At 44.2% G+C, this 27,517-nt stretch overlaps 2 protein-coding genes and 1 long non-coding RNA gene across 3 annotated transcripts in view; 1 reads left to right on the top strand and 2 right to left on the bottom strand.

Annotated features, from left to right (window-relative positions):
- Window positions 1-1,658: 1,658 nt before the first annotated feature.
- Window positions 1,659-16,087, bottom strand: SPATA22 (spermatogenesis associated 22). The gene is made up of 7 exons (XM_069945021.1): window positions 15,983-16,087; window positions 13,450-13,587; window positions 11,381-11,441; window positions 9,446-9,767; window positions 6,166-6,295; window positions 2,930-3,027; window positions 1,659-2,019 (listed from the first exon to the last, which is right to left on the bottom strand). Exons 1-7 carry the CDS (start codon window positions 15,999-16,001, stop codon window positions 1,825-1,827), a joined length of 963 nt encoding a protein of 320 aa, XP_069801122.1. The 5' UTR covers window positions 16,002-16,087; the 3' UTR covers window positions 1,659-1,824.
- LOC138767498 (uncharacterized) lies at window positions 16,068-22,558 on the top strand. Its single transcript, XR_011358803.1, has 3 exons — window positions 16,068-16,152; window positions 18,234-18,423; window positions 22,327-22,558. It is a non-coding gene; the product is annotated as an uncharacterized lncRNA (long non-coding RNA).
- Window positions 20,293-27,517, bottom strand: part of LOC138767494 (transient receptor potential cation channel subfamily V member 3-like) — a 29,013-nt gene continuing 21,788 nt past the window's right edge. Inside the window, exons 13-16 of the mRNA XM_069945018.1 lie at window positions 26,949-27,217; window positions 23,605-23,717; window positions 23,421-23,500; window positions 20,293-22,537 (exon numbers count right to left, since the gene is read on the bottom strand). Of these exons, the coding sequence (XP_069801119.1) occupies window positions 22,422-22,537; window positions 23,421-23,500; window positions 23,605-23,717; window positions 26,949-27,217 (578 nt within the window). The 3' untranslated portion in view covers window positions 20,293-22,421. The remainder of the gene's footprint in view (window positions 22,538-23,420; window positions 23,501-23,604; window positions 23,718-26,948; window positions 27,218-27,517) is intronic.

Genomic DNA, 27,517 nt, shown 5'->3' with positions numbered 1-27,517 from the left:
TTAACTGCAAGATGTTGTACATTCTGTAAAATACTATTTCGATTCTGTATTTGTCTGTTTGCAACAGTTCAGTGGATATTTGTAAAAAAAAATAAATAAATAAACTATTCAAGTCATGTTCCTTTTTAGTGTCTCCAAAAAAGAGAAAATGTCTCTTCTTACTTTACCTTTTATTTATACTCAGATGTTTGGATTATGATGTTATAAACTGGTAACTAAAATATATTTTTCATTGATTTTGTCACACTAATAAAGTAATTTTTATTCAAAATGGTGTTAGTTTTTTTTGTTCCTAGTTAACATAAGAAAAAAAATAACATAAGTGAGTGCACATACAGGTTTGTACTTCCAGATTCTCTGTAATGCTAATGGCTAGAGATGATCAAATAGCGGAAAAGGTTCTTAGGTTCTATAAAACTCGAACCTTGTCGAACCTTCTGCATTTGATTCCTGATGCCTTCCCGGTCCAAGGGGAAGGAGGAGACAGCCGGGTACCGCCTGGAATTACGGGATACAGCCTATTACCTAGGCTAAATCCCGGAATTCCAGGCGGTACCCGGCTGTCTCCTCCTTCCCCACGGACCGGGAAAACATCAGAAATCAAATGCTGAAGGTTCAACAAGGTTCGAGTTCTATAGAACCTAAGATTTTCCGCTGTTCGATCATCTCTACTCATGACATCCATGAAAGGGGATGTCCTAGCCCACAAAATTCTAGTGTATGAGCTCACGTTGCCAAAAAAATGTGAAACTCACCTTCCACAATCGTGCCTTTTATCCCATCCTGCACTGGCCAGTGATTGGCTGAGCAACTGCTTCCTACTTGTCGAGGTGGTAGGACAGGGCACCATCAGGACAGCCACAGCAGGTGAATCACATTTTTTAATCTCATTTTTTTTTGGCAGCCTCAGGCAATATACAAAAGTTTTGTGGGGCAGGACATCCAATTTAAAGTCCTCCACTGGTCATTTCTAGCCTAATACCAAATGATATGTCACTTAAATAGGTAAAACCGATACACTGTTATATTTGCTCCCTGTCCTTATGACCGGCACTAGGCATAACACAATAGTTATGATTATTTGTGTTAGGGTGTTTTATAGACCCCCCCCATATACATTAAAAAAGTTTGCTAAATCTTTTGACTTTTGGGACCAGCTGATTGTCTAGAGTGTATAGGGTACACCATACTCCTCCCCATATATCTCGGGCATATTGCATTTAAACTGCCCCTTTTGTTCTTGGAAAGATACACTGCGCCAGAGGGGCATGGCCGCACCCCTCATCTCTTTATATTAAGAATACATGGATGTTTGGACATGCCAAATACTAATGTGAACAGACTGGTTAAGAGACATAGCATATCAAATATTAGACCTTTTTGCCAAATGTATTAGTTTTTCTCACGGTTTAAACTTGAAGCCAACTCCAGTTCCAGTCTCTGACCATTACTGGAGGCTGCTAAGGGAATCAGCCCCTGAGCCTGCTCCATAAGCCCCGTGTACACATTGGGCATACCAGTACACCTGATGATGCACAAGGGTTAATCATATGCTGGCATTGTTTTCAATTTTTCAAAATGACAGTACTGATGGATCCGGTACGTGTGAACCCACATAGAGGTTAAATGGTAGACACATAAAAAACATATAGAAGCAATTAAACATTAACAAATAAGATATATTTATTTCTATGAATACCTATACTATGGAATATATACATCACTCAACACAAGGGATAATGTAATGTTAAAGCAAAATAACATTGTTAAATAATCAGTCTTAATTTGACTATTCAAACAAACATTCAATAACATGACTAGGTCTCACTTAGCATCTTCTAGACTTGTAACACACTTCTCCATCTCTTTGTCAGCTATGATGATATATTGCATAAAGGTCTGCTGCTCTGCCACTGATGCCGCTCTTACTGAAACACACTTAAACATGTTTTTTCTCTGGTCATAATTCCCCATTGCTCTATGAATTCGGCCTCTGATTAGTCTTGGTAACTCCTGATCCTAAGTAGAAACATATTGATACAATGGTTACAAAAAGACTAAATGGCTGTACAGTATTCAACATAAGGTAAATATTTGACTTGGTATTTTGATGCAAGTATAATAGAGATGAGTGAATTTATGAAGTCAAATGTCAAGCATTCGCAAACCAGAACTTAAATTATTTTTTAATTTAAATATCTTGGCTGTTGTCAGACAATAATACCCAATCTTATTATAAGAGAGCTTGATAAATCTTCTCCTCTGTGTGTTCTCTATCTGTACATTATGAATGAAAGTCATATGCACAACAAGCGAAGCATATGGTCAGCTCAACTCTGATCGTATCTTGTGGCTTGTGTGCATAGAGGGATGGGTGCGTGGAACAATGGGTGGAGGCCTTCCACTAAAATCCAAGGATAATTGAAAAGTGAGAAGATTGAGCACTCCCAGGTACTTCAATAATGTAAAATTTAACTTTAAGTTAAAAAAAAGTTAAATTTTAAATTTTCAAAGTACCTGGATTGCCGGATCCTCTCACTCTTCAGTTATCCTTGTACAGTTACCAGAGCCATGTCTTGTAATGAACTAAATACTTGTAAGATCTTCACATAAACAAATCTTTACCCAAATAAAATCTTCACCTAAGACAAATCTTTTCGCAATGGAAGTAAACAATGAAGTTTTCTATTGAATGAATGCAAGCAGAGATATTGGAAACTAAAATGAATTAATACTGAAATAAAGTCATGATTTTTACCATAAAAGGAAGAACCTGGGTTTGCTGGAACCATAATACCCAGTGGAAGATAAAGATAAGATTAAAAAAATTCATATATGTAGTAAAAAAAATTATGAGTTGATATTTTCTGTACATGCAGATTCTATGAAAGATTGATAAAGGAGTATAAAAGGTTCTGAAATTACTTACAATTTCATAAAATATGCATTGAACATGGTTCTTGCCATCTCTAAGAAGGAAGACTTTTGATCCATGTTCACCTGATGTGACAGCAGAGTCAAGGGTTGCTACAGACAAAAGAAAGGGTGGCTTAAATGTGAATTGTTAAACTTCTAGGCTTACATTAAGTACTGAAGAATACAGTTTGACATCCATGTGAAGGCCTTGTGGCACGATGCACCATAAAGCCACAGCAATACCATCCAGTAACCTGCTCGGTACTCATGAGGGGTAACGACCCCTAAACAGCTTTCTACAGATGGGTAACACTGCCTTCTGGTGAAGATTCTGCCTTTAAAGTGACTCTGTAACCACAATCGGAACCCCCCAAACCACTTGTACCTTCGGATAGCTGCTTTTAATCCAAGATCTGTCCTGGGGTCCATTCGGCAGGTGATGCAGTTACTGTCCTAAAAAACAACTTTTAAACTTGCAGCCCTGTGTCAAATTGGCATGGCCTAGACTGTGTGTGCCCAAGCCTTGCATTGTCTCTCCGTCCCTCCTCCCCACCCTCATCATTAGGAAAGCCCTGGGCAGAATTTTTCCTATTCATCACCTGTGTGAACACTGTACATGTGTTGAATGTGCAGTGTTCAGACAAGTGATGAATTGGAAAAATACTGCCCAGGAGGGCATTCCTAATAATGACTGTGGGGAGGAGGGATGGAGAAGCGGTGCAACGCTTGGGCACACACACTCTAGGCCACACCAATTTGACACAGGGCTGCAAGTTTAAAAGTTGTTTTTTAGGACAATAACTGCATCAGCTGCCGAACGGACCCCAGGACAGATCTTGGATTTTTAGGTGCGTTTTAGGTGCCCAGACAGTCTACAAACAGATGACCTTCATGTCTCTTCTCTCTGCTCACCCATCTTCCTCCGCCCCTACCCCCTCCATAGAGATATAATGGACACAGCAGAACCCGGTTTCTCTGTAATGAAAATGGATTTGCCTGAAGAAGTGAGGGGGGACGCTAGGAAATAGTTTTTTTGAGTACAGAAAGAGGCTTTTTTGCCTAATAAAACCCATTATAAAGTTTCTTTAAATCGCTTATGCTACTGAAAAAAAAAAATGACAGTTATGCTTTAACCCCTAGACGACCCTGGACGTAGGGTTACGTCATGGAAGTCTGTCCCCAGACGACCCATGACGTAACCTTACGTCATGGGTGTTATTCCCGCTATGAAGCGCGCTCCGGAGCGGAGCGCGCTTCATAGGAGGTGGGGGCCGGCTGCAGTGAGCAGCCGGGACCTCACCGGTAATGACACGCTGCAGCGATCGCGCTGCCGCGTGTCATTAACCCCTTAAACGCCGCGATCGCGGCGCGACCGCAGCGTTTAAGTGTAAGTGACAGGGGGAGTCCCCTGTCACTTACCGATCGGGACCCCCGCAGTGTGACTGCGGGGGTCCCGATCGGTAAAACGGACTGCTGGAGGTCTCTCACCTGCCTCCATGCGGTCCGATCGGCGCTCTGCTGCACTGAGCCTGCACAGGCAGGCTCAATGAGCAGAGCGCCGATAACACTGATCAATGCTATGCCTATGGCATAGCATTCATCAGTGTAAAAATCAAACTAGTGAATGTAGAAGTCCCCCAAAGGGACTTCAAATGTGTAAAAAAAAAAAAGTTCAAAACACTAACACACAACCCCAAAACCCCTCCCCCAATAAAAGTCTAAATCACCCCCCTTTCCCATTATATAAATAAAACATATAAAAATGAATAAATAGATAAACATATAATATACCGTAGCGTGCGTAATTGTCCGATCTATTAAAATATAACAAGCGTCATTGCGACCGGTAAACGGCGTACACGAAAAGAGGGGAAAAAGTGCGCAGATTACCGATTTTATGTTACATTATATATTAAAAAAAATCAATAAAAAGTGATCAAAACGTCCGATCTTCACAAATATGGTATTAATAAAAACTAGAGATCATGGCGGAAAAAATGACACCCCATACAGCCCCATAGGTGAAAAAATAAAACCGTTATAAGCGTCACAATAGGCCCATTTTATTAATATTTAATTGGCAAAAAAACGGATTTCATAAAAAAAAAAATATATAACATTAGAGAATCTGTGTAACCTGCATATGGTTGTGTTCGGGCTGACCTATAGAATAATAGTGTCATGTCGCTGTTACCATATAGTGCATTACGTAGACACAGGAACCCCCCAAACGTTACCATATTGCATTCTTTTTTGCGATTTCACCAATTTATATCTTCATAAATAATATATTTGGAATTCCATCATACATGTTATGGTAAAATGAATGACGCCATTACACAGTACAACTATTCCTGTAAAAAACAAGCACTTACATGGCTTGTAGATAGAAAACTGAGAGTGCTAGAGCTCTTAGAAGGGGAGGAGGGAAAAACGGAAACACTAAGATCAAAATTTGCGCGGTCCACTGGGTCATTTTGGGCCTGGTCCTCAAAGGGTTAACATCAAGTTGCTAAATCCGGGTACATGGACAGTGTAATTGTGAAGGTCCCTGTGGTTGGAAAGAGCGCCACACATGATCTATTTGTCTGATCAGGATATGGTAGGATTCACATTATTCGTTCCCACACAGTATTTTTGCTAAGTATTTTGCAACCAAAACCAGGAGTGCATTGAATAACAGAAAGGCTGTTTACACACTGCTGAATTTAGTGGATGCCCGTCATTTAATAGAAAATAACAGTTCTTTCAAAACAACGGCCGTTGTTTAAAATAACTGTAATTATTTGCCATTTGCCTTCTGTGTTTTCAATCCACTCCGGGTTTTGGTTGCAAAGTGCTGAGCAAAATACTATGTGGGAACATGGCCTTATATTGCGAAAGCCAATAATTAACATCTGCATTACTTTTACAAACATACATGCTAAAAAACAGGAGAGCAACATCAAAAAGATGGTTTGTACAAGTGTTACAGGCCTCAAATTACGTAAACATTAGGGAAAATAATGTCCACTGTTGCAAACTAATGGCCGTTATTAATTATCATTGATACCATCAGTTGTTTTGCAACAACGGCCGCTTTTTGCACTTATTTTTACATTGTGGGAACATAGCCTTCACCGCATTTTAGGAAATCTCTAATAATAACTACTCATTTACTGCACACTCAGTGGAAAGTGATTGCATTTATACATTTTAAACATTGCAGATCCAAACATGTGCAATACGACGTCACCAGATGGCACATACCTAGTACCTCAAATAAGAGTGGGATTTTGTCACTGTACTGACTCCAGTACTTCATGCTCTCTATTGATGCAGACAAAATCCTCAAGGAATTACTCTTTTCTTTAAAAGTCATTTGGTAAAGTGGTATAGCCTATAGAGAGATGGAAAATAATCTATCAGTGACAAAATAGATACAGAATTAACCAACGTCTTCTGCTGTAGTATGTAGGAGTAGCATCATGAAGAAGGGAAAAGCAAAGGAAATAATCAGGGACAAAAATCTAGTTTTTTTCCCAATAACAAACATTCAGACATTAAAAACAATAAAATCTAGAGAGAAAATGCCCTTTTCATAAGACACTAAATGACTACAAATGACAAATACTGCACTTTAAAATGTAAAGATATATGGGGACTACAGCTGCCAGAAACCAATACTGAATATGTATGCATTAAAAGCCTGTCTTTCACGTGTTACATGTGCGATTGGTTAGTGGGCTGAAAGCTGGTTAAAACATATTGTGCTAAAATATGGAGGAGCATCCACAGATTTTAATGTCTGAAATGAATCTGTTAGCTGCAATTCACATACGAAGCCGTTGACATTGTTAAAGGGGTTGGCCACTTTTTAAACATATTAGCCCATTCACAGTTATTCAAAAAGGGGTTAATACTTAGCCCTATGGTGCCTTGAGAAATTCCTCAGATCTTCCCCTTCAGGCATGGTGCTCCAGCCCTATAACACAATGTAGGCGTCCCTGCTTTGCCCCGCCTCCGTCCCCCGGAAGTCAGTTCATGGAGGGGCATGTGATCCATTAGTCAGTCCACTGCCTCCCAGCATCCACTGCGAGCACGGCATTTGGCGCCTGCGCAGTGGTCTCCCGTCCCCCTGTGTTCAAGTATCCTGTCAGGTCTATTACAAAGCACAACAGAACGGAAGAGCACTGCGCAGGCGCTGGATGCTGAGCGCATAGTGCTCTCTCCCCCTGCCTCTCACCCTTGTGCTCTTTAGTATATGTGCCATAATCGTTTGACACTGGAACGGGAGAGCACTGTGCAGGCCACGAATGCCGATCGCAATGCCCTCTCCTCCTGGTCTCCCCTGCTCTAATCACTTTCCCAATTGCCGCTCTACTGCAGCCCCCCGGCCCAGAGCCCCTCCACGGCACCCCAGTCCTGGACTGAGCGGGACAGAAAGGGGCTGCCTGGGACGCGGAGGTGCTCGGGGCCAGGGGCTGCAGCAGAGCGCCAATTAGGAAAGTGATGAGAGCAGGGGAGACCAGGAGGAGAGGGCACAGTGCTCTCCGGGACGGGCAGGGGGCGGACTGGGGCGCCGTGGAGGTGCTCGGGGCTGGAGAAGAACGGCAATTTGGATAATGATGAGTGCGGGGGGCCAGGAGGAGAGGGCACTGTGCGATCGGCGCCTGCACAGTGCTCTCCGGGACGGGCAGGGGGCGGACTGGGACTCCGTGGTTGCTGACGGCAGTAGAGCGGGGGAGAAGAGCAGGAGCAGAGAGCACTGCAATCGCACTTTCCTCCTGGTCTCCCCTGCTCTCATCACCTCTCTATTTGCTGTTCTACTGCCGCCCCGACCACCACCGCTTCCCAGTCCGCCCCCTGCCCATCCCGGAGAGCACTGTGCAGGTGCCGATCGCACAGTGCCCTCTCCTCCTGGCCCCCCCTGCACTCTTATCATTATCCTAATTGCCGCTCTGCTGCAGCCCCCAGCCCCAAGCACCTCCACGGCGCCCCAGTCCGCCCCTGCCCATCCCGGAGAGCACTGTGCCCTCTCCTCCTGGTCTCCCCTGCTCTCATCACTTTCCTAATTGGCGGTCTGCTGCAGCCCCCGGTCCCGAGCATCTCCGCGTCCCAGGCAGCCCCTTTCTGTCCCGCTCAGTCCAGGACTGAGCCGTGGAGGTGCTCGGGGCCGGGGGGCTGCAGTAGAGCGGCAATTGGGAAAGTGATGAGAGCAGGGGAGACCAGGAGGAGAGGGCACTGCGATCGGCATTTGTGGCCTGCACAGTGCTCTCCCGTTCCAGTGTCAAACGATTATGGCACATATACTAAAGAGCACAAGGGTGAGAGGCAGGGGGAGAGAGCACTATGCGCTCAGCATCCAGCGCCTGCGCAGTGCTCTTCCGTTCTGTTGTGCTTTGTAATAGACCTGACAGGATACTTGAACACAGGGGAACGGGAGACCACTGCACAGGCGCCAAATGCCGTGCGCGCAGTGGATGCTGGGAGGCAGTGGACGGACTGATGGATCACATGCCCCTCCATGAACTGACTTCCGGGGGACGGAGGCGGTGCAAAGCAGGGACGCCTACATTGTGTTATAGGGCTGGAGCACCATGCCTGAAGGGGAAGATCTGAGGAATTTCTCAAGACACCATAGGGCTAAGTATTAACCCCTTTTTGAATAACTGTGAATGGGCTAATATGTTTAAAAAGTGGCCAACCCCTTTAAATATGAGACATATGGTACCTTTCATAAAGCTGTCTGTGCTTCCATAAAATAGAAAAATCCTTTTATTCTTTAGTGCAACCTCTCCCATTCCTTTCCCTGCTTAATTTTTTTTCAGCTGGAAACTGAGCCCTGACTGACAATCAAGCAGGGTCAGAGATGGAAGGAAGAGCGAGGATGTGTTACATCATTGCAGTAGGTCAGTGGCTTGGGAACACCTCTTTAACACTTTGCACAGAAAAATTTAATATTTTTTTTTACATCCTGAAAACACAGATATACAAAAAGTACCATGTGTCTCCTTTACCTAACAACCATCTAACAGTGTCATCAGTTTGCGCCACTTTTCATGTAACAATAGAACATTCCAGCAAGGCCAATTCACTGTGTTATACATAGTGCAGGGCCTGAGTTCTCTTTTTCATGTAGTCTCTGAATCCTTGTGCACTTGCCATAACTTCAGCTTCCATTAAAACAAAAAAAGTCAAACCTGTTAAAGGATAAATAAAATATAGTAAATAATCCATAACCCTAGAAGTTCAACGTGATGTTTTGGAAAACACTTCTATTTCTAAAATTACTTCAAACATGACTACAAGCCTGAATTATACAGAAGTGTCCTTGTCAATTTCTGCACCAGGGAGCACGATTCTCAAGATCTGGTTCTGTAAGTCAGACTCCCCCACCAACCACTTTTATGGAATATTAAAATGATATATCAGAAATGTTATCTTTGGGAAAAGCCTTTATGGGTGACTAAGGGTAATTTTTCATTGTTATAGGGAAAATGATCTTTTGTACCACGCAGTATTATCTATTAAGACAGGGTGTTTTTACCTGTATCATTTCTTCTTCTGGCATGTCAGCAAATGCATTATCTTTGTTCACTTTAGCATTGCTTTTAAAGAAATATGAAGGTTGTTTATCTTTAGTTCCCGAAGAAGTAGAAGAAGAATAATGTGACCTTTTGTAAGATGTTACAGATGTCTGTAACTGCACAGGAGAATAAGATTGTGGAGTACACTTCTCATTTACACTTTGTCCTTTTATATTGTCCATTTGTCCATATTGCCTTTTAGGAACAGAAAGTAAATCTTTGCTGAAGCTGTTAAACATATTTTCATCACCAGGACAGATATTTGTTCGTTTATCTGCTGATCTGCAACACAATAGAAGATTAAACTGTTACAGAATATAACATAACAAACACATAACCATTCTTTACTTTACACAAAAGCAACAATTTTCTGATATGAGATATTAGAGTATAGTTCAATGGAAGTTTAGACTCTGTTAAGAGGTTCCATTGCACATTCTATCTATTTTGATGCATGATGTGCTATTCTTTTTGACAAAATGATGGATACAATAAAACCCCACAAATATACATATATATTGAGTTTATTGGTTTTTGTTAGCTGAAAAATGCATTTTTATCATGAAAAAGCATTTTAAAGCTCTTCCCTTTGTCTTCATGGTTCTCTTATGGAGAGGAGAGGGGTGGAGGGAGATGAGGCACCAAAACAGGACAACAAAGAGTTAATTTACAGCTACATCACTGGGATATCTCCTCTGAAGTCAGCACTGACCTCTCTGACCTCTGAATACCGGCTTTCACACAGGTCCCGCTGTGTAATCCTTTGTTCTCTGCTGGTGGCTAATCTCCCTTCTGCCCCCTCCCCTCTCCATAGGTTACACAGGGCTCAACTGATGTAAAAGAGTCGAGATTTCCTGATAATAAGCAGTGAATGAGAGAGGAGGGTGGGGAGGGACCTGGGGAAAGTCTTTTTGAATAAAGATAATGGCATATTTGCCTAATAAACCCAATTACAAAGTTTCTTAAAATTTGCCTGTACTATTAATTTCTGCAAAAAACACGAAACAAAAAAACAACAGCGACACTTTAAGTCCAATGATGTAACAACATTTGGAGCTGTGTGTGTGTGGGGCCACTGTCTACCAGGATCATAAAATCAACACTGAGCCATATCAATCAGTATGTATATCTGCAAGATAAATATGGCAGGCAAATCTTATAGGGAAGCAATCCCCCTCAAAGTGGCCAAGCATATAGAGTCAGAAATCCCCCAGCACAGTTTCCAAACATGTAAGTGATCACTAATAGCTTTCTACCTAGCCCCCAAATATGAACTTTGAAAAGCTCCCATGCCGTATGTAAAGTAACCTTATTTAGGCATCAGGGCATTCCTCCAGTGCCAAAGTAGTCATGGCTGGAGCAGAAATCCTGTGTAACCATGCCTCTCTGGGAACGGAGATTCTTAGGTATGACCCTTCTAAGATGAGGCAGACTTCTACAGTGCCAATCACACTGAGAGATGTATTTACTGAGGATTTTCACAACAGCCGGTGGTGGCGGGGTCCAACAAGCAGTGGCGGGGTCTGGTGTGCAGGAGTCAAATATCGCCTGAATTACTCATTTTCAACATATTCTTAGGCCAGGGCCAAACAACCCATAAGAGCAACTGATGCACATTTAAGAGGAAGTTAAGAATTGTCTGGCAATTGGGAATGTACAAGTCACACATTGTATTTTGGTCAGAATTGTTAGCCAAAACTAGGAGTAAAACAGACATGTAGAAAAAAAAAAACTATAATGAAAAATTTGTACTTTATTCTTTGTTTTGGATTCACTCCTGGTTTTGACTAAGAATACTGACCAAAATAACCTCAGAGTGCGCCCTTACACATCACTCATAGTTGCTGCTTTATCCTCATGTAGAAATTACATATTTAGCCTGATAAAGTTGTTACCTGAATTCCAATTTTTTCCCAGCATTTTGCAGCTGAGATAGTCTGTTTTCCCAAGTGGAATCTGAATAAAAATAGAACAATAAAGTATATAAATAAATTTGACTGCTTTTAACATATGAATGAAAAATGTGCTGGCCTCTTTTGTTTGACTACAACTAATTTTACTCTATTTTTGTTCTTAATAGACTACTAATAAAGAAATCAATAAAGAATTAGCTTCAATTGTCTCAAACCAGGCAAAAGTGTAGTTGAAGTAAAAAAAAAATGTGTGTAGCGACCCACAGATGCACAATCCATTAAATTCTGCTGCCAGGCACCCATCTGTGCCATTGGTGTTGGGAAGGAAAGGAAGCTGGATGCGATGGGGAAAAATGTATCCAGCTTCTTACAGGAATCGTCCACAAAGTTTACCCTGCACAGAGGTGATGAAACATTTGATGATGTCATGAGCAAGTGATCAGTCACATGCCTGAGAGGGGTCATATAAAAAACTTGAAACAAAAGAGGTACATATGACAGAGTTGCGTGTGTTGCGTGTGCAAAGCAACATGCACCTGCCTAGTGTGACTAGCATTTTAGGAGAGCTGACCAAATTTGTCTGTTTGCCTGTATTTGCCTGTATATAAGGTAATACCTTGCTACAATGGGGAGGGGGGGGGGGGGTTACCTGGCTACAAGTGGGTGAAAATGCAGAAGGGGCATATTAAGCTACAAGGCATATCTGGCTAGAATTGGGGGCAAATCTGGATGCAAGTGGGGGCATATCTGTCTGCAGCTGGTATCTGGCTACAAGTGGGGGCATATCTGAATACAAGGTAGGGGCATATCTGGCTACAAGACTGGGCATATCTGGCTACAATCAGGGGCATAACTGGCTACAATCGGAGGCATATCTGGCTACAAGGAGGCAAATCTGGCAACTAGTGGTATATCTGGCTGCAGGGGACATACCTAGCTATAAGGGGCATATGTGGCTGAATAAACAGATGTATGGAAGTGGCCTCTATTAATTATGTAGCAGTGAATTATTCTGTAGCATTTTTACATAGACTATCATTACTCTACTCTTTTGCTGTCCCCATTAGGCCTCACAATCTTAGACCACATTCACACATTAAATATTCCTGACCGACCCACAGCACTGGACAGGACAACAGATGTGCACCCAAGAACCAGAACCTGTTGCTGTTGATTGGTCAGTGACACCACGATGACTGACACTGTCATTGACCCATCACAACAATCAATGTTATAGAGGTTGAGTCTCATGTGTCCAATGAGCTGCAGCAGCTTCAATACAGACACTGCAGGGAGTTGACACTAAGACCAAGAGAAGTGACGGAGGGACAGAAGCAACGGGAGTTGGCTTTGATATTGAATGCTGTGATTGGTCAGTGACCAATCACAGCCTGAAACAGTCACAGCGGGCTATTAGCAGCAACCGTCAGCTATCTGTAATAGCAGTGGTTGCTGCACAGGAAACCGGGCACATAAGCAGGAACACATAAACAGCGGTGACAGCATAGTGACAATCGCTGTCTAAGACAGTGATTGCAGACCAGGGACCGATGACAGGGGTACCCGTACTGCTAGCAGAAATGGTCAGGTGTCTTAGGGTATGTTCACACTAAAATAGGCGGAATTCCGCCTGCCTCAGTGTGTCATAGCATCTCTATGGGAGAGCGCGCGCTCCTCCTCTGCTGCGGCTCTCCGCTCAAAGAAATGACAAGTCACTTCCCTAACCGGAGAGCGGCGGCAGCGGAGAGTGCGCGCGGCTCTCCACTCATGACATGCCACTTCTTTGAGCAGAGAGCAGCGACAGAGGAGGAGCGCTCACTCTCCCGTAGAGATGCTATGACACACTGAGGCAGGCAGAATTCCGTGGCGGAACTCTGCCTATTTTACTCAGTGTGAACATACCCTTAGACAGAAATTGTTACTGTGCTTTCACTGCTTGTTTACCAGCAGAGACAGTTACAGTTGATGACAGGTATACCTGTCATGATGCGGGAATGTTGACCCAGTCATGACATATATACGCATCATCAATCGTTAAGGGATTAATTTACCTGTTGCCAAAGAAGGTAAGTGAAAACTTTCAGGGCCATGATGGGACCCATCAGAACTCTGTTCTTTTATCTGAGGAACTGAGGTGAGTGGTAGTCTATTTCTTTTCTTCTGGTTAAAGATGGGAACAGGAAGACAGGCTGGAAAGGAAAGACGCATAGTCATTTAGGAAATTTACATTTACTGGAGGAGTAAATCTGTGTGTTTTTAGTACCTTCAGCAGCAAACCATTGGGGAGTTTTACTAAAGGGGTCTAATACTGTATTTAGAGTAAACTTTGGAGTAAATTAAAGCAAACCCGTCATTAGCTAAAATGTCATTAGCTTAATTGGTGAGTAGTTGCTCCTGCCACCAGAAGATTACATAACTTTGTGTACAACCATGTCAGCTGAGTTCTGTGTGTGAGCCCTACATTGTTCCAATATGGCTCGTGAACAGAACTCACTCAGCATGGTCATGTCCAGTTACCTGATCTTCCTGGGGCAGGAGTGACTACTCACCAATTGGGTGAAGATAGCTGATGACAGGTATGTGAGATTAAAGGGAACCTGTCACCCCCCGTGCCGGGGTGACAGACTCCCGACCCCCCGTTAGAGCCCCCTATACTTACCTAATCCCGCCGGGTCCCGCTTCTGGATTCGGTCGGGTCCCGGAGATCTCAGCCGCTGCAGCCCGGCGCGCGCGCTGACAGATGAGTCCAACGCTCATAGAGAATGACGGAGCGCTGGACTCTCCTCTCTCTATGGGTGTTGGACTCATCTCTCAGCGCGCGCGCCGGGCTGCAGCGGCTGAGATCTCCGGGACCCGACCATCTCCAGAAGTGGGACCCGGCGGGATGAGGTAAGTATAGGGGTCTCTAACGGGGGGTCGGGAGCCTGTCACCCCGGTACGGGGGGTGACAGGTTCCCTTTAAGCAATTGGTTTAAAATTGCAAATAATAAATATGTTTAAAAACCTTACTTCAGCTAAATCACACACAGAGGAAAACTACAGTAGTGCGCAAAGCCAAATGTGTCCAAAAATGGTACAGATTCATAATAAATATACTGAAGATGGCCATTAAAACATGGTGCAAATTATGTCAAAATATAGGTGCAAGAGTAATGATGGACAGTCCGAGAATGGGCAAATTTTCACAATGGTTCGAGCTTTAGGATACACCTGGTGACACCACCTATTGATTGGCTTAATTTTAGCCCAATTTTTGCAGCTACAGAGCAAGCTCAGTCACCCTGAAAGAGCTGAAGAGTTACCAAGCAGAGACTGGAGTGTCTGCCCATACGATCACAATAATGCTACGTTTACACAATACGATTATCGGGCGAATTTTCGCGATATCGATCTAATTCGAACGATAATCGTACGTGTAAACGCAGCGAACGATCGAATGACGAGCGAGAAATCGTTAATTTTGATCTTTTATCTTGTTCTTAAATCGTCGTTGGCAAAAAATTTGCCGATCGTTCCAAGAAAACAGTCGTCGCACGAAAGTCCGGCCGCGCGGCCCCCGCCGCCGCTCTGATTGACCCCCCCCCCCCCCCTTGGATCGCCCCCCCCCCCCCGCTCCGATCGCCCCCCCCCCACCCGCACCGATCGCCCACCCCCCCACGCCGATCGCCCGGGCCACGAGCAAACGTTACCTGCTCCGCGTAGCAGGTCTTCCAAATCCCCGGCTCCCCTCTTCAAAGCATTGATTGACTGAAGAGGGGATTGACTAATTAGCGGGAGCAGCGATCGGACCGCTCCTGCTAATAGCAGTGGTCCGCTGCTGCAGATAGCAGTCGGGATCGCGGCGCGACCCTGCTCTGAACTCCTCTTGCAGACATATGCAATACGGGTACGGCATATGTCCTTTAGAGGTTAAACACAATGGGACATTGCTCTGTACATATTTTACGGGAGGAATTTCAAGCTGAAATTAAAGCGGATTCCTCACCTATTGCTCAGTGTGCACATACACTCAGACTGAAAAGAAAACATTTCCTGCAGGGCATGCAGCAGCTGATAAGTATGGGACAACTTGAGATTTTTAAAAAGAAGTAAATTACAAATCTATATAACTTACTGACACCAGTTGATTTGAAAGAAAAAGATATTTTCTGGACAACCCCTTTAACTAATCCCCATAGTCCTGCATGTATTTATGTACCCCAGAGGCAGGCTGCTGCACTTACCCCAGCAAATACAGGTGCAGTAAGTGGCCACAATGTAGAAGCTAGCCGCTTGTGTCCAGCTCATGGCGACAATGGCCGCCATTAGAGGGATTATGTGGCGCTGCTGCTGTGTGGGGATAATAACTCACCCCCTGATGAAGTCCCGTCATTGTACAGACACCACAGGTATCCTCGTCATGGCTGCTCACTGCTATGGACACATATACAATGTACCATAGTCTGATATATAGAGAAATAATAACCCAGTCACACCCAGGCAGTATAGCGCCCCCTGTCATTACTGGACGGCCAGGGTTATAATCCTCCTCCATCACTAGCCGCCCCCTCACTCCCTCGTTACACCGCGGGGAGGCGCCATCACCTGGCAGAGTTCTCTTCATCTTCTTCTCCTCACAGCGCACCTCACACAGACGGATCTTCCCGCCAATGTCGCGCGCAGGGGAAAGGAAAAGGGCGGGGCGTACACCGAGAGGCTGGGGACACAGGCTCCGCCCACTCCGCCGGCTCCATCCTGTAACATTGTAGCGGAAGGTGAGCGGTGCTGCTGTGTGGTGGCTGCGGTCCTCCAGGGAGGGACAAGGCTTGTATCATATCTATTATACATGGAGAATTGTGGAGGTTATACTGAAGAACAGTGTGGTGAGCTGTATCAAGAACAATGTATGACGCTGTGTAATATACAGGGGTCTCTGAGGTTATTACTGGTTGGGGGCAGCTGTGGCCGTCAGTGTATGAGGCAGCTGTGGCTGTCAGTGTATGAGGCAGCTGTGGCTGTCAGTGTATGAGGAGGCTGTGGCTGTCAGTGTATAAAGCAGCTGTGGCTGTCAGTGTATGAGGCAGCTGTGGCCGTCAGTGTATAAAGCAGCTGTGGCTGACAGTGTATGAGGAGGCTGTGGCTGTCAGTGTATGAGGAGGCTGTGGCTGTCAGTGTATGAGGAGGCTGTGGCTGTCAGTGTATGAGGCAGCTGTGGCTGTCAGTGTATGAGGAGGCTGTGGCTGTCAGTGTATAAAGCAGCTGTGGCTGTCAGTGTATGAGGCAGCTGTGGCCGTCAGTGTATAAAGCAGCTGTGGCTGACAGTGTATGAGGAGGCTGTGGCTGTCAGTGTATGAGGAGGCTGTGGCTGTCAGTGTATGAGGAGGCTGTGGCTGTCAGTGTATGAGGCAGCTGTGGCTGTCAGTGTATGAGGAGGCTGTGGCTGTCAGTTTATAAAGCAGCTGTGGCTGTCAGTGTATGAGGCAGCTGTGGCCGTCAGTGTATAAAGCAGCTGTGGCTGACAGTGTATGAGGAGGCTGTGGCTGTCAGTGTATGAGGAGGCTGTGGCTGTTAGTGTATGAGGAGGCTGTGGCTGTCAGTGTATGAGGAGGCTGTGGCTGTCAGTGTATGAGGAGGCTGTGGCTGTCAGTGTATGAGGAGGCTGTGGCTGTCAGTGTATGAGGAGGCTGTGGCTGCCAGTGTATGAGGAGGCTGTGGCTGTCAGTGTATAAAGCAGCTGTGGCTGTCAGTGTATGAGGCAGCTGTGGGCGTCAGTGTATGAGGCAGCTGTGGGTATCAGTGTATGAGGCAGCTGTGGCCATCAGTGTATGAGGCAGCTGTGGCCATCAGTGTATGAGGCAGCTGTGGCCAACAGTGTATGAGGCAGCTGTGGCCATCAGTGTATGAGGCAGCTGTGGCCATCAGTGTATGAGGCAGCTGTGGCCGACAGTGTATGAGGCAGCTGTGTCCATCAGTGTATGAGGCAGCTGTGGCCGTCAGTGTATGAGGCAGCTGTGGCCGTCAGTGTATGAGGCAGCTGTGTCTGTCAGTGTATGAGGCAGCTGTGGCCGTCAGTGTATGAGGCAGCTGTGGCCGTCAGTGTATGAGGCAGCTGTGGCCATCAGTGTATGAGTCAGCTGTGGCCGACAGTGTATGAGGCAGCTGTGGCCATCAGTGTATGAGTCAGCTGTGGCCGACAGTGTATGAGGCAGCTGTGGCCATCAGTGTATGAGTCAGCTGTGGCCGACAGTGTATGAGGCAGCTGTGGCCATCAGTGTATGAGGCAGCTGTGACAGCCACTCTGGATGACACACCTTGCCATTTTAACCATTTTAAAACCAGGAAATTTTCATCCTTTTCCCCCTCCTCCCTGCCTTGTGAGGGTATATGCACACAGAGTAATTCTGGCGGAATACTTGTCCCTGCGCGCTCCCGCTTACCGCTCCGCCGGCTCCATAGACTCCATTCTATGGTTGGGCGGATTCCGTCACACACCTAAAGAATTGACGTGAGGGTAGGTTCACAATATGGAACCCGTGCACCGTGCGACTATCCAGCGGCTCCATAGACACCATTCTATGGGCGGGCCGATTCCCCCATTCGCTGAAAGAATTGACATGTCAATTTTTTCAGCGGAATGCGGAATCCGCCTGTACATAGTCACAGTCTCTATTTTAGTGCATTTAGTTTTGGCATATAGGAAACTGCTGTATATCGAGAAAATGTGTGGGCTAGAATTGAAAGAACACAATCTTGGAAATAAATTATAATTTTAACAAAGTGATATAACTTTGTAATAAAACTTTATTAATGAAAATGTATAAACATTACTCACAAAAAGAGATAATTTGCCTTGCAGGTGAAATTCCAGGATGAACGTAAAAGGCACTCTAACCTTTACAGGTGAACTTGAATGGGAAGTCCTATGAAGACAGGCGGCCGGCAGGGGAATGCAGGAAATTAATAAACAATGTATACTTACCTGTCCGTGTGCCTCTGCAGTGCTGCTCCTGGGTCCTGCTGACATCCACCAGCAATCACTCAGCCGGGTAAGTGGCATTGCAGCACCCCCTGCCTTTCAGCATTTTCTTAATGCCATGGAATTTCTCCTTTAGGCTAGTTTCACACACACCGAATCCGCAGAGGATTTCACGCAGCGAATTTGCAGCGATCCCTTGCCTGTCATTTTCAATGAGAATACATACTCGCAGCGGGATTGACATCCTGTTGTGAGTATGTAAGTGACAGCCCCCTTAACATACATTACCTGCTCCACGCTCCGGCTTGCTTTGGGGGCTCCTGGCGTCTGGACGTCCTGCTCATCCGATCAGTGGCTGCGGCGGGACAGTGCACCGATTGGCAGAGCATCCAGCCGGGAACCCCCGAAGCAAGCCGGAGCGTGGACATCCCACCACAAGCATGTATTCTCATTGAAAATGACAGACAAGGTATTCGCAGTGGATTTCGCTGCAAATTCGCAGCGTGAAATCTGGTCCGAATCCGGTGTGTGTGTTTCTACCTTTAATTTGACCTTCTCTAAACTTTTAAATGCACCCTGAGGCTATGTTCACACACCATCAAAATGATGGCTGTTTTTGCCGATCTCAGCGCCGTTTTCAGATTATTATTAGTTTGTTTCATATGCTAATGAGGTGTTTGGTGCACTGAAGGTGGGGTTACCACCATTAGTGCTCCGGTCTGGCCCATCCCTTCTAATTAATATTCATCTGGTGCTCTGCAGTTATGCTGGTCAGTGGGGGACCCAGAGACACTGCAGGAGGACACCAGGGGAGCGTGGAAAGGTAAGAATACGATGTTTATTATGTTTTTGATAAGGGAAGCAACATATAAAAAAATTTTTAAGTGTCTGAGCACCTCTTTAAGAGGTTAATAACATGTGCATGATTCTGTATTTTCAGTGTGGTGCAGCACTCGTTGAGGCCAATAGTTTCAAACCAATTCAACAGCTTTAGTGATCCATAACTGCAAGCTTTTTTCCACACAGCATTCAGCTCCATCACTACAGATGAATGAAAAAAGAATTCAGTTTGTAAAAAACAAAAAGCTTTATTTTATTTACAGAATCACAAGGTAAAAACTTCACAGACATAAAATGAGGCATGCCAAACACCTAACCCCACCTCTGGGTTGGGCTTTTTTTCCATTTAGCTTTGCATGTATATTGATTTTGGGTGTTTTTGGGAACACCTTGATTCTCTTGAATTTCACACTGGTCCTTACTTGTATAAATGTGCTAATAGGAGCTCATATTTATAAGGCTGTAACCTGTTCCTTCTATTGTATAAATGTCACAGTCTTTAACATTGGATAATGATGATATTGTTATAATACCTCTTGATGGATTACAAGGTAAAAATTGATCTCCACAATACATTAAAGGGGTTATCCAACTAAGAGATAAAAAATTAAATGAAATGAAATATCTCACCAAGTCCCCCTGAGTATTTTTAAAGGACAACTCCGGCGAACATTTTTTTTTGCTTATTTAACACACATTACAAAGTTATATAACCTTTTAATGTGGTTAAATACCCGGTCTGGCCCCCTTCCCCCACTTTCGGACTCCCGACCCCCCACCCCGGAAGTTAAAGAATGTATACATTACCTATTGCGGTCGTCACGGTCCTCTTCTCCCGGGCGGCATCTGGTGACGGGTGACGTCAGAGCTGGGGGGCGGTCCGGGTCTTCTTCCTCTTCGGCGTCTTCATTGAGAGTGAATGGGAGAGAAAAGGCTGCTGGTGCACATGCGCACCAGCAGCCTTTTCATTGGCTGGAGCGCATCACATGGCTTCCAGCTTGCTCAGCCCTGATTGGCTGAGCTTGCTGGAAGCCATGTGATGCGCTCCAGCCAATGAAAAGGCTGCCGGTGCGCAAGCGCACTGGCAGCCTTTTCTCTCTCATGGACCCGGAAGCAAGAGACATCGCTGGACGGCGGACGCAGGTGACGGTGAGGCAGACGGCGGGCGAATGGAGTGGCGATCGTCACCGGAGGGATGGTGAGTATGGTGTCTGTGTGTGTCTGTGTTTTTTTTTGGGGTGGGGGTCCCGCCGGAGTTGTCCTTTAACACACTCCTGTCTTTCTAGCTGCTGCCATTCCTGAGTTACAGGTTTTTCTAAAAGCAGATCTATAACCAAGATGGCGCTGGCCAGGAAACTACATTTCCCATTGTGCATCTCTCTGATTGGTCCATTTGCATACTCGCCCCCTTAGCTTTTTTTCCTGCCCACTACTGTCATTACTATGGTACAGCAAACACAGAACTGTGTAGGTTTAGATCTCTGCTTGCTGACTGTGAATGAAAACATGCTCTGAAGTAGGTAAAGATTTTTGCCTGGTTTTCCCCTTAATAAATCAGGCGCAGGTAGAGGCCACGCCTCCTCCCTGTCTCCTCCCCACCTTGTCATGTAGTACATGTACAGTATATGGTATAAAACTAAGTAAACTGACAGATGGTGCATGTGCTGTCACCCACACCACCAGCTCCTGGTCCATGCCTCCCCCGCTCTCAGGCTGCTGCCACCCTGCTTCTGCTTCTGAGCTCAAGCTCACCACAGGGTGCATGCGCATTTTCTTGCTGCTTCTTAAAGAGAAAGTGCATGCACTCTTAGGCTATGTTCACACACCATATATTTTCGTAAAACCACAGGCGTTGTACAACGGCCTTGATTTATGAATCACGGCTAGAGCGTATACACATAGTATACGCTCCGGCCGGGATCTCTTGCGGCGCCTCAAACAACTGACATGTCCGTTTTCTGCGGCTGCTATTCATTGAATAGCGGCCACAAAAAAACATGGCAGTGCTCACTATGGAGTGAGCATAGTATGCTGTGGGGAGTTCTGATGTGGGCGCGCACGGATGCGCCCGTATCAGACCACTGCGGCCAAAAAGATCATCTGGCCAGGATGATCTTTTCAGAGACCGGCTGTTCCGTAACCCGGCCAGGTCACAGAATGGCCTGTCTCTTACTGCATAGCCTTAATATGCGCCCCCTCCCCCATCTCTGGCCAGAACTACCCTTCAATGTTGCTTTACCCAGCATACTGAAGTTGAGCAATTGCTTGTTTTTTTGTATCTAAAGTAAAAGTGTGCTATTCCTTATTCTATTTATGACCAATGCCAGTTACTTCTAACTCCTGTGTATCGTACTATCACTTCTGTATGTTCACCTGCCACGACCCTGTCTGCCTTCCAGATACTGTCTCTGCCTAAATTCTCTGGCTTCCCTGGTTCTTACCATCTGACCCCTCTGGCATCTCTCCTTTGCTTGACCCAGAACGTTGACCCTGAACTTTGGCGGACTTGATGTTGTCTAACCCCCTCTGTGTCATCTGGTTCACGGGGCAGCTGCTACCCACACTGAGACTGCTCTAGGGAAATCCTAGAGGGTTCTTAGACTCTGCTTGCGTGCATGGCCCAAAGCCAACTTGTTTGGTAGTACAAAAGGTCCACGTCCAAAGCTTTGTTACAGTAAAAACTTTGACTAGAAAGCATCCCAGAATTTCAAAAAGCCTTACCCTCAGCGATAAATGTGCCAATATGGGGCTCATAAACGTCTAGGAGGTACTACTCTACCTCTTATTTCATATAAGATATCATACTGACAAAAATATTGTTCTGACAAAAATACATTGTACCATGAACTCAATAATATGAAGAATATGTCCATACTCCTACACACACTGATCTGTCAACTGTATTAGCATATAAAACAATTCTGTCAAAAGGTATGGTGTATATTGTATTTGGGAATTGCTACATATGCAGTCTGTAGTAGCTTTTTTAGCCTGAAAAGCACAACCATAGTTTCTGACAATGACCAGAGAAAAGTTCATGTACTGTAGTTGTATGTGCTGGAGGACACCAGCGGCAGATTAGTCACTTCACCACAGTGTTCAGGCTTTTTTGCCTTGTTTCCCCTTATATTAGGTAGGCACCAGCTTTTTTGAGGTGTGAATAAAAAGAGCCGACGTTATGAACCTTCTTTACATCCTATTCCTGTCTATTTTGTACATCAGCATCTGTTAAATGGCTGTTTCCAGAAATGCATCTTCTTCACTTTCCAGCTGGACTGTAATATGTTCATTTTGTGTAGATGAATCAACTTCATCAATGGAAGTCAAACTGGAGCAGACAGATCCTTCATTTAAATGAAAAATAAAATGGATACAAAACTGATTATTAGCGATCTTCTTTAAGGGTACGTGCACACTACGGGATGGCTACGGAAAACCCGTCGCGCGTTCTGTAGCTCGCACCCGCCTGCGGACTGTGGCGCGCGCGTTTTCACCCGTGTTATAGACTTCGCATGGGCGGATTCCGTCATCTGTCCAAAGAATGAACCTGCATAGAATAGTCTATGACACAGGCGGAAACGCACGCACCCGCCACAATCCGCAAGCGGGTGCGAGCTGCGGAATGCGCAATGGGTTTTCCATAGCCATTCTGTAGTGTGCACATACCCTTATGGTCGGCTGAAAAAAACAATACAACACTAAAGCAAGCAAATATCTCATATGAAAACAGAACATGTGTTACTACGCATTTCCCTCCTACTGTATGTGTTTCTCCTGTTCAGTGGGATGACAAGCCACTACTGCCCACTTCTTCCCGCCCGTTCTTCTGATCAGTGGGGGATCTCAGCACTGAGAACTCAACTGATCAAAAGTTTTGAAATTTCGCTGTGAGGGAAAATCAGAAAAGTGCTACAGCACACTGCAAAGTCCAAGACATATGGATAATACAGAATGTAGTTTTACAAAGTTTTTGTCTAATACCAGTCTTATAAATATTAATCTAGTTACACAGGTCTCAATTTATCAAATGATGTAATATATACACTGAGGTAAAATTCCCACAGCAACCAATTACAGCTCCTCTTTTATTTTACCAGAGCTGAAAGCTGAGTTGGGACTGGTTGCTGTGGGCAGTTTACCCCAGTGTATATTTTACACCCTTTGATAAATCTTCCCCACAGTGTTCTCATTATTTATATTATAAGAGAGTCATGCCGGTTAACAAACCATTTGACAGTGAGAGTCCATCATCTTCAGATACACAGGTGACTTGACTGTGCCATTCAGTCCATTTAACTGTGTTAATTCTAGAAATAATTAAAATTAATATAGAATTAATATATACTGCATATATATATATATATATATATATATATATATATATATATTACATTTCACTTTTTTGTATTACCTTAAACATAACCTGATGTCATTTTCAGAGAATTTGCACTTTTTTCCCAGCCTAAAAAGATCTCTGAAATAAATTCTTATGATTTTTTCAAATTCCATTATAGTCCTTGCTCTCTGGGAAGAAACAAAAATGAGCACATTACTTTGATTATATCTTGTTATTGACCCAAAAATGTACCGCCATTTCCCCACCCAAGGTCATATGTGACAGGTGACTGAGGTGAGTATGAAATCAGTTATCAAGGTTTATGACCTTGGGATCATTAAAACCAACTAAAATAATTGCGCAGCTCATACTTTTTTGACTATAGTGTGCCGAGGTTAACCACGCTACATATATACGTAAATATATCGACCCCTCTAAGTGAGAGAATACAACTCATCAGTTCTTTAGGCAGGCTAAACTATTATTTTATTCTATAATTTCCCAAACATAAATACAATATAACCTGCAACGGTAGCTTCATTTAGCATTCTTATAAAATATGAACGCATATATGACTTGGCCCACGTAGGAGGTCATTTGAATCAAAATTATGCTAGTTTGCCATATTGCATTTAAAATCTAACTAAAAAAAAGCACCTGCCATACATAAAAATCCAGAAAAGTTCATTAGATGCACAATTGATGCATACATAAGATGCATAAATAAGTAAAACTGTAATTGACCATACCACAGAAACCGTTTTCCCTATATACATTACAGAATGAAAGCAGACACCAAAACATGACAGTATTGTTATACAGAACATATCTCAAACTATTGCCACATAATTGGCAGCATGTAATTCATTTGAATATTATTGCATGTATTCAGGCAAGAATTATTCTCTTGGGATCTGCCAAACCTAGATTTATTTATTTGCCAAATTTTGAAGCATGGTTCCTCAAAGATTACATTTTGACTTAGGCCAGGGGTGTCAAACTCAAATACACAGTGGGCCAAAATTAAAAAATTGGAGAAAGTCGCGGGCCAACCTCAATTTTTAATAAAGAGTGCATGCGGCGTTTCTGGTACTGTCAGAGCAGCGTGCAGTGTTCCTGGCACTGCCTATCCTGAAGTAATTTTCCCCAAATGGTAGTTACCCATTATATCCTTCAAGCAGTAGGTAATCCCATAATTGTGCCCATATAGTAGCCCCCCCCCAAATAGTGCCCCATATACTAGCCAGGCCTACCATTAGAGACCTACATAGTAGCCAGCCCTCCCGATAGTGTCCCATATAGTAACCAGACCCCAATAATGTCTTAAATAGTAGCCAGCGCCCCCCATAGTCTCTTATATATTAGCTAGCCCTCCCCAATAGTGTCTTATATAGAAGTCAGTCCCTAAAATAGTATCTTATATAGTAGCCAGCCCTCCCCAATAGTCTCTTATATAGAAGCCAGTCCCTAAAATAGTCTCTTATATAATACAATACCACCCCTCCCCTATAGTTTTATATAATAGCCAGCTCTCTCCAATAGTCTTAGAAAGTAGCCAAATCTCCCTAATAGTTCTCTGTAGAAGCCAATCCTCCTAAATAGTGTCTTATATAGTAGCCAGCCCTCCAAATAGTCTCTTATATAGAAGCCAGTCCCTAAAATAGTCTCTTATATAGTAGCCAGCCCTCCCCCATAGTTTTATATAATAGCCAGCCCTCCCCAATAGTCTCATATAGTAGCCAGCCCTCCCCAATGGTCTCTTATGTAGAAGCCAGCCCTCCACAATGATCTCTTATGTAGAACCCAGCCCTCCCTAAAAGTCTCTTATGTAGAAACCAGCCCTCCCCAATAGTGTCTTATATAGTAGCCAGCCCTCCAAATGGTCTCTTATATAGTAGCCAGTCCAAGCGGCTGTCCGAACCACCCATATTATAATCTGCTGCAATGTCAGGCGGGCCAAATTTAATACAGCAATGGAAAAGCTCAGCGGGTCAAAAATAATGGCACTGCAGGCCAGATTTGGCCCACGGGCCAGAGTTTGACATGGCTGACTTAGGCTATGTTCACACAACATCAAAAATAAAGAAAAGGCGGATATTTAAAATAACGTCCGTTTTTGCCATGATTTAACCGATTGTAATGGTCGTTTTTACCGTGGATGTCAAAATAATGAACATGATCATTATTTTCGGACGTCTTTTGCAAACAGTGGACGTTTTTTATTAATTGTTCACACACAGTTTTTCTTTTTCCACCGTTCTTTCTCCATTTTTACTATTAAATTCAATAGACTTTTCAATAAGCCACACCCAAAGGGCAATTAGTAACCCAAACTTGAATAATGTACCAGCAGCCGTCATAGCACTAAGGGAAGGCTAGGCAGCTAAATAACGTCCATTATTTTAGACTCAAAATAACGGATGTCATTTCTAACGGAGCTTAAAAGAACATAGCCTAAGGAAGAATATGTCAAATATTTCCTGCAATGGTGCAAAGTAATCTTAGACTGTTACAGCCCTATTACATTGGGCGATTATCAGTAGAACTGGCCGATATCACCTTGCCTAACTTTGCCAGTAACGGACCTGTCATTCATCCCCTCGGAGCACGTGACAGGCACGGTGACTAGACACGGACGGGAAGCCCCCCAGATGACTACCTAGCTGTCTCTGCCTGTCACGCTCCCGGGGGATTAAAGCCTTTTTTTTCGGGTATACAGCTTCTGCTGCAGCCGGTACATGTCACGGCTGCTGCAGGAGCTGTATACAGCGGTCCAGGGAACCATATCTAAAAAAAATCATGTCTGCATATCTGAGAAAGTTACAAAATGGTTCCATTTAAGGTCCTCTTGCATACAGTGTGACCAGCCGCAGCCATTAGCACTGAATGTATGAGCACCGTAAATAGAACTATGTTGTTAGTATAGTTCTCACACATACAAACATAACACCCATAAATGCAGGCTGCATCTGGACTGTTTAAAGGGGCAAGTCTTGGTCCTGTCTGCAATTAATCAACACAGGCTCTAGCATTGACCTGTAGCGCTGCCTGTAAGAGCACCCTGAATAAATTCTTTACCCTAGAGTCATGATGACGTACCCATGACGCGTGTCAGCATTGACACACGTATGCATGTTAGCTTACACACAGCTGCATACAGAGAAGCATGCGGCTGCATGCATGAGAAAGACGCCGGCATGCCCTGGCGCTGACGAAATAACAGTATCATGTCTCAGTGCTCCCAGGCCTGTCTCACCCTTCTTACCCTGAACAGCCATAGCTTTGGAGTTGGCTGTCCAGGCAAGATGGGTACTGTGGTTTTGCAACAGCCGGAGGGCCGCAGGTAGAACATCAATGTCCTAGAGCTTTGCAGTAGGTAGGTACTTTGCTTAGCAGCCACATTTATACTATATACCCACCTGAAGCTTCCAAATGTTTTCACTTTCCTTAGAGATTTTATCCACAGTTTCACCCATTAATACAATAAGCATATTAAGTAGAAGCACAAATGTTAATATAACATAAACTATCAGAAGAAGCAGATGCAGGGTGGAATATTCGGAATCCTGCGTCTCCAGGTCTCCTAATCCTATGGCAAGCTTAAACAATTCCATGGTGGCTGTTCTAAAGCTGTTATAAGGACTGCACTCATCTCCCTCAGCACAATGTTCCATCAATGAAGCGATAGCTGTAAAAGGAAAGCAAACATTGTTTTTATTTATTTTTCTTCTTACAGAAATTCGACACAGTACCAATATTTCTAAAAAATGTCAGTAAAAATAATTGACCATCGGTTAAGAAGTACTTGCTGCATATAGTCAACCACAATGCAGCTACAGTCTAACCGGAATTGAACTGCATTGTGTGTTATTACTCTTAGGGTATGTTCCCACTACATAATAGAGCTGGAAATTTCAAGCGAAGGCCGCTTGTCGGACTGCGCCTTAAGTAATGCCTGCTCCATTGACTCCATTGACATTCTCAAGCT

Source organism: Dendropsophus ebraccatus, chromosome 11 (assembly GCF_027789765.1).
Source record: "Dendropsophus ebraccatus isolate aDenEbr1 chromosome 11, aDenEbr1.pat, whole genome shotgun sequence".
NCBI classification, from domain to species: domain Eukaryota; kingdom Metazoa; phylum Chordata; class Amphibia; order Anura; family Hylidae; genus Dendropsophus; species Dendropsophus ebraccatus.
Note: the sequence above shows the minus strand (reverse complement) of the source record. Positions and strands in the feature narration are given on the sequence as shown.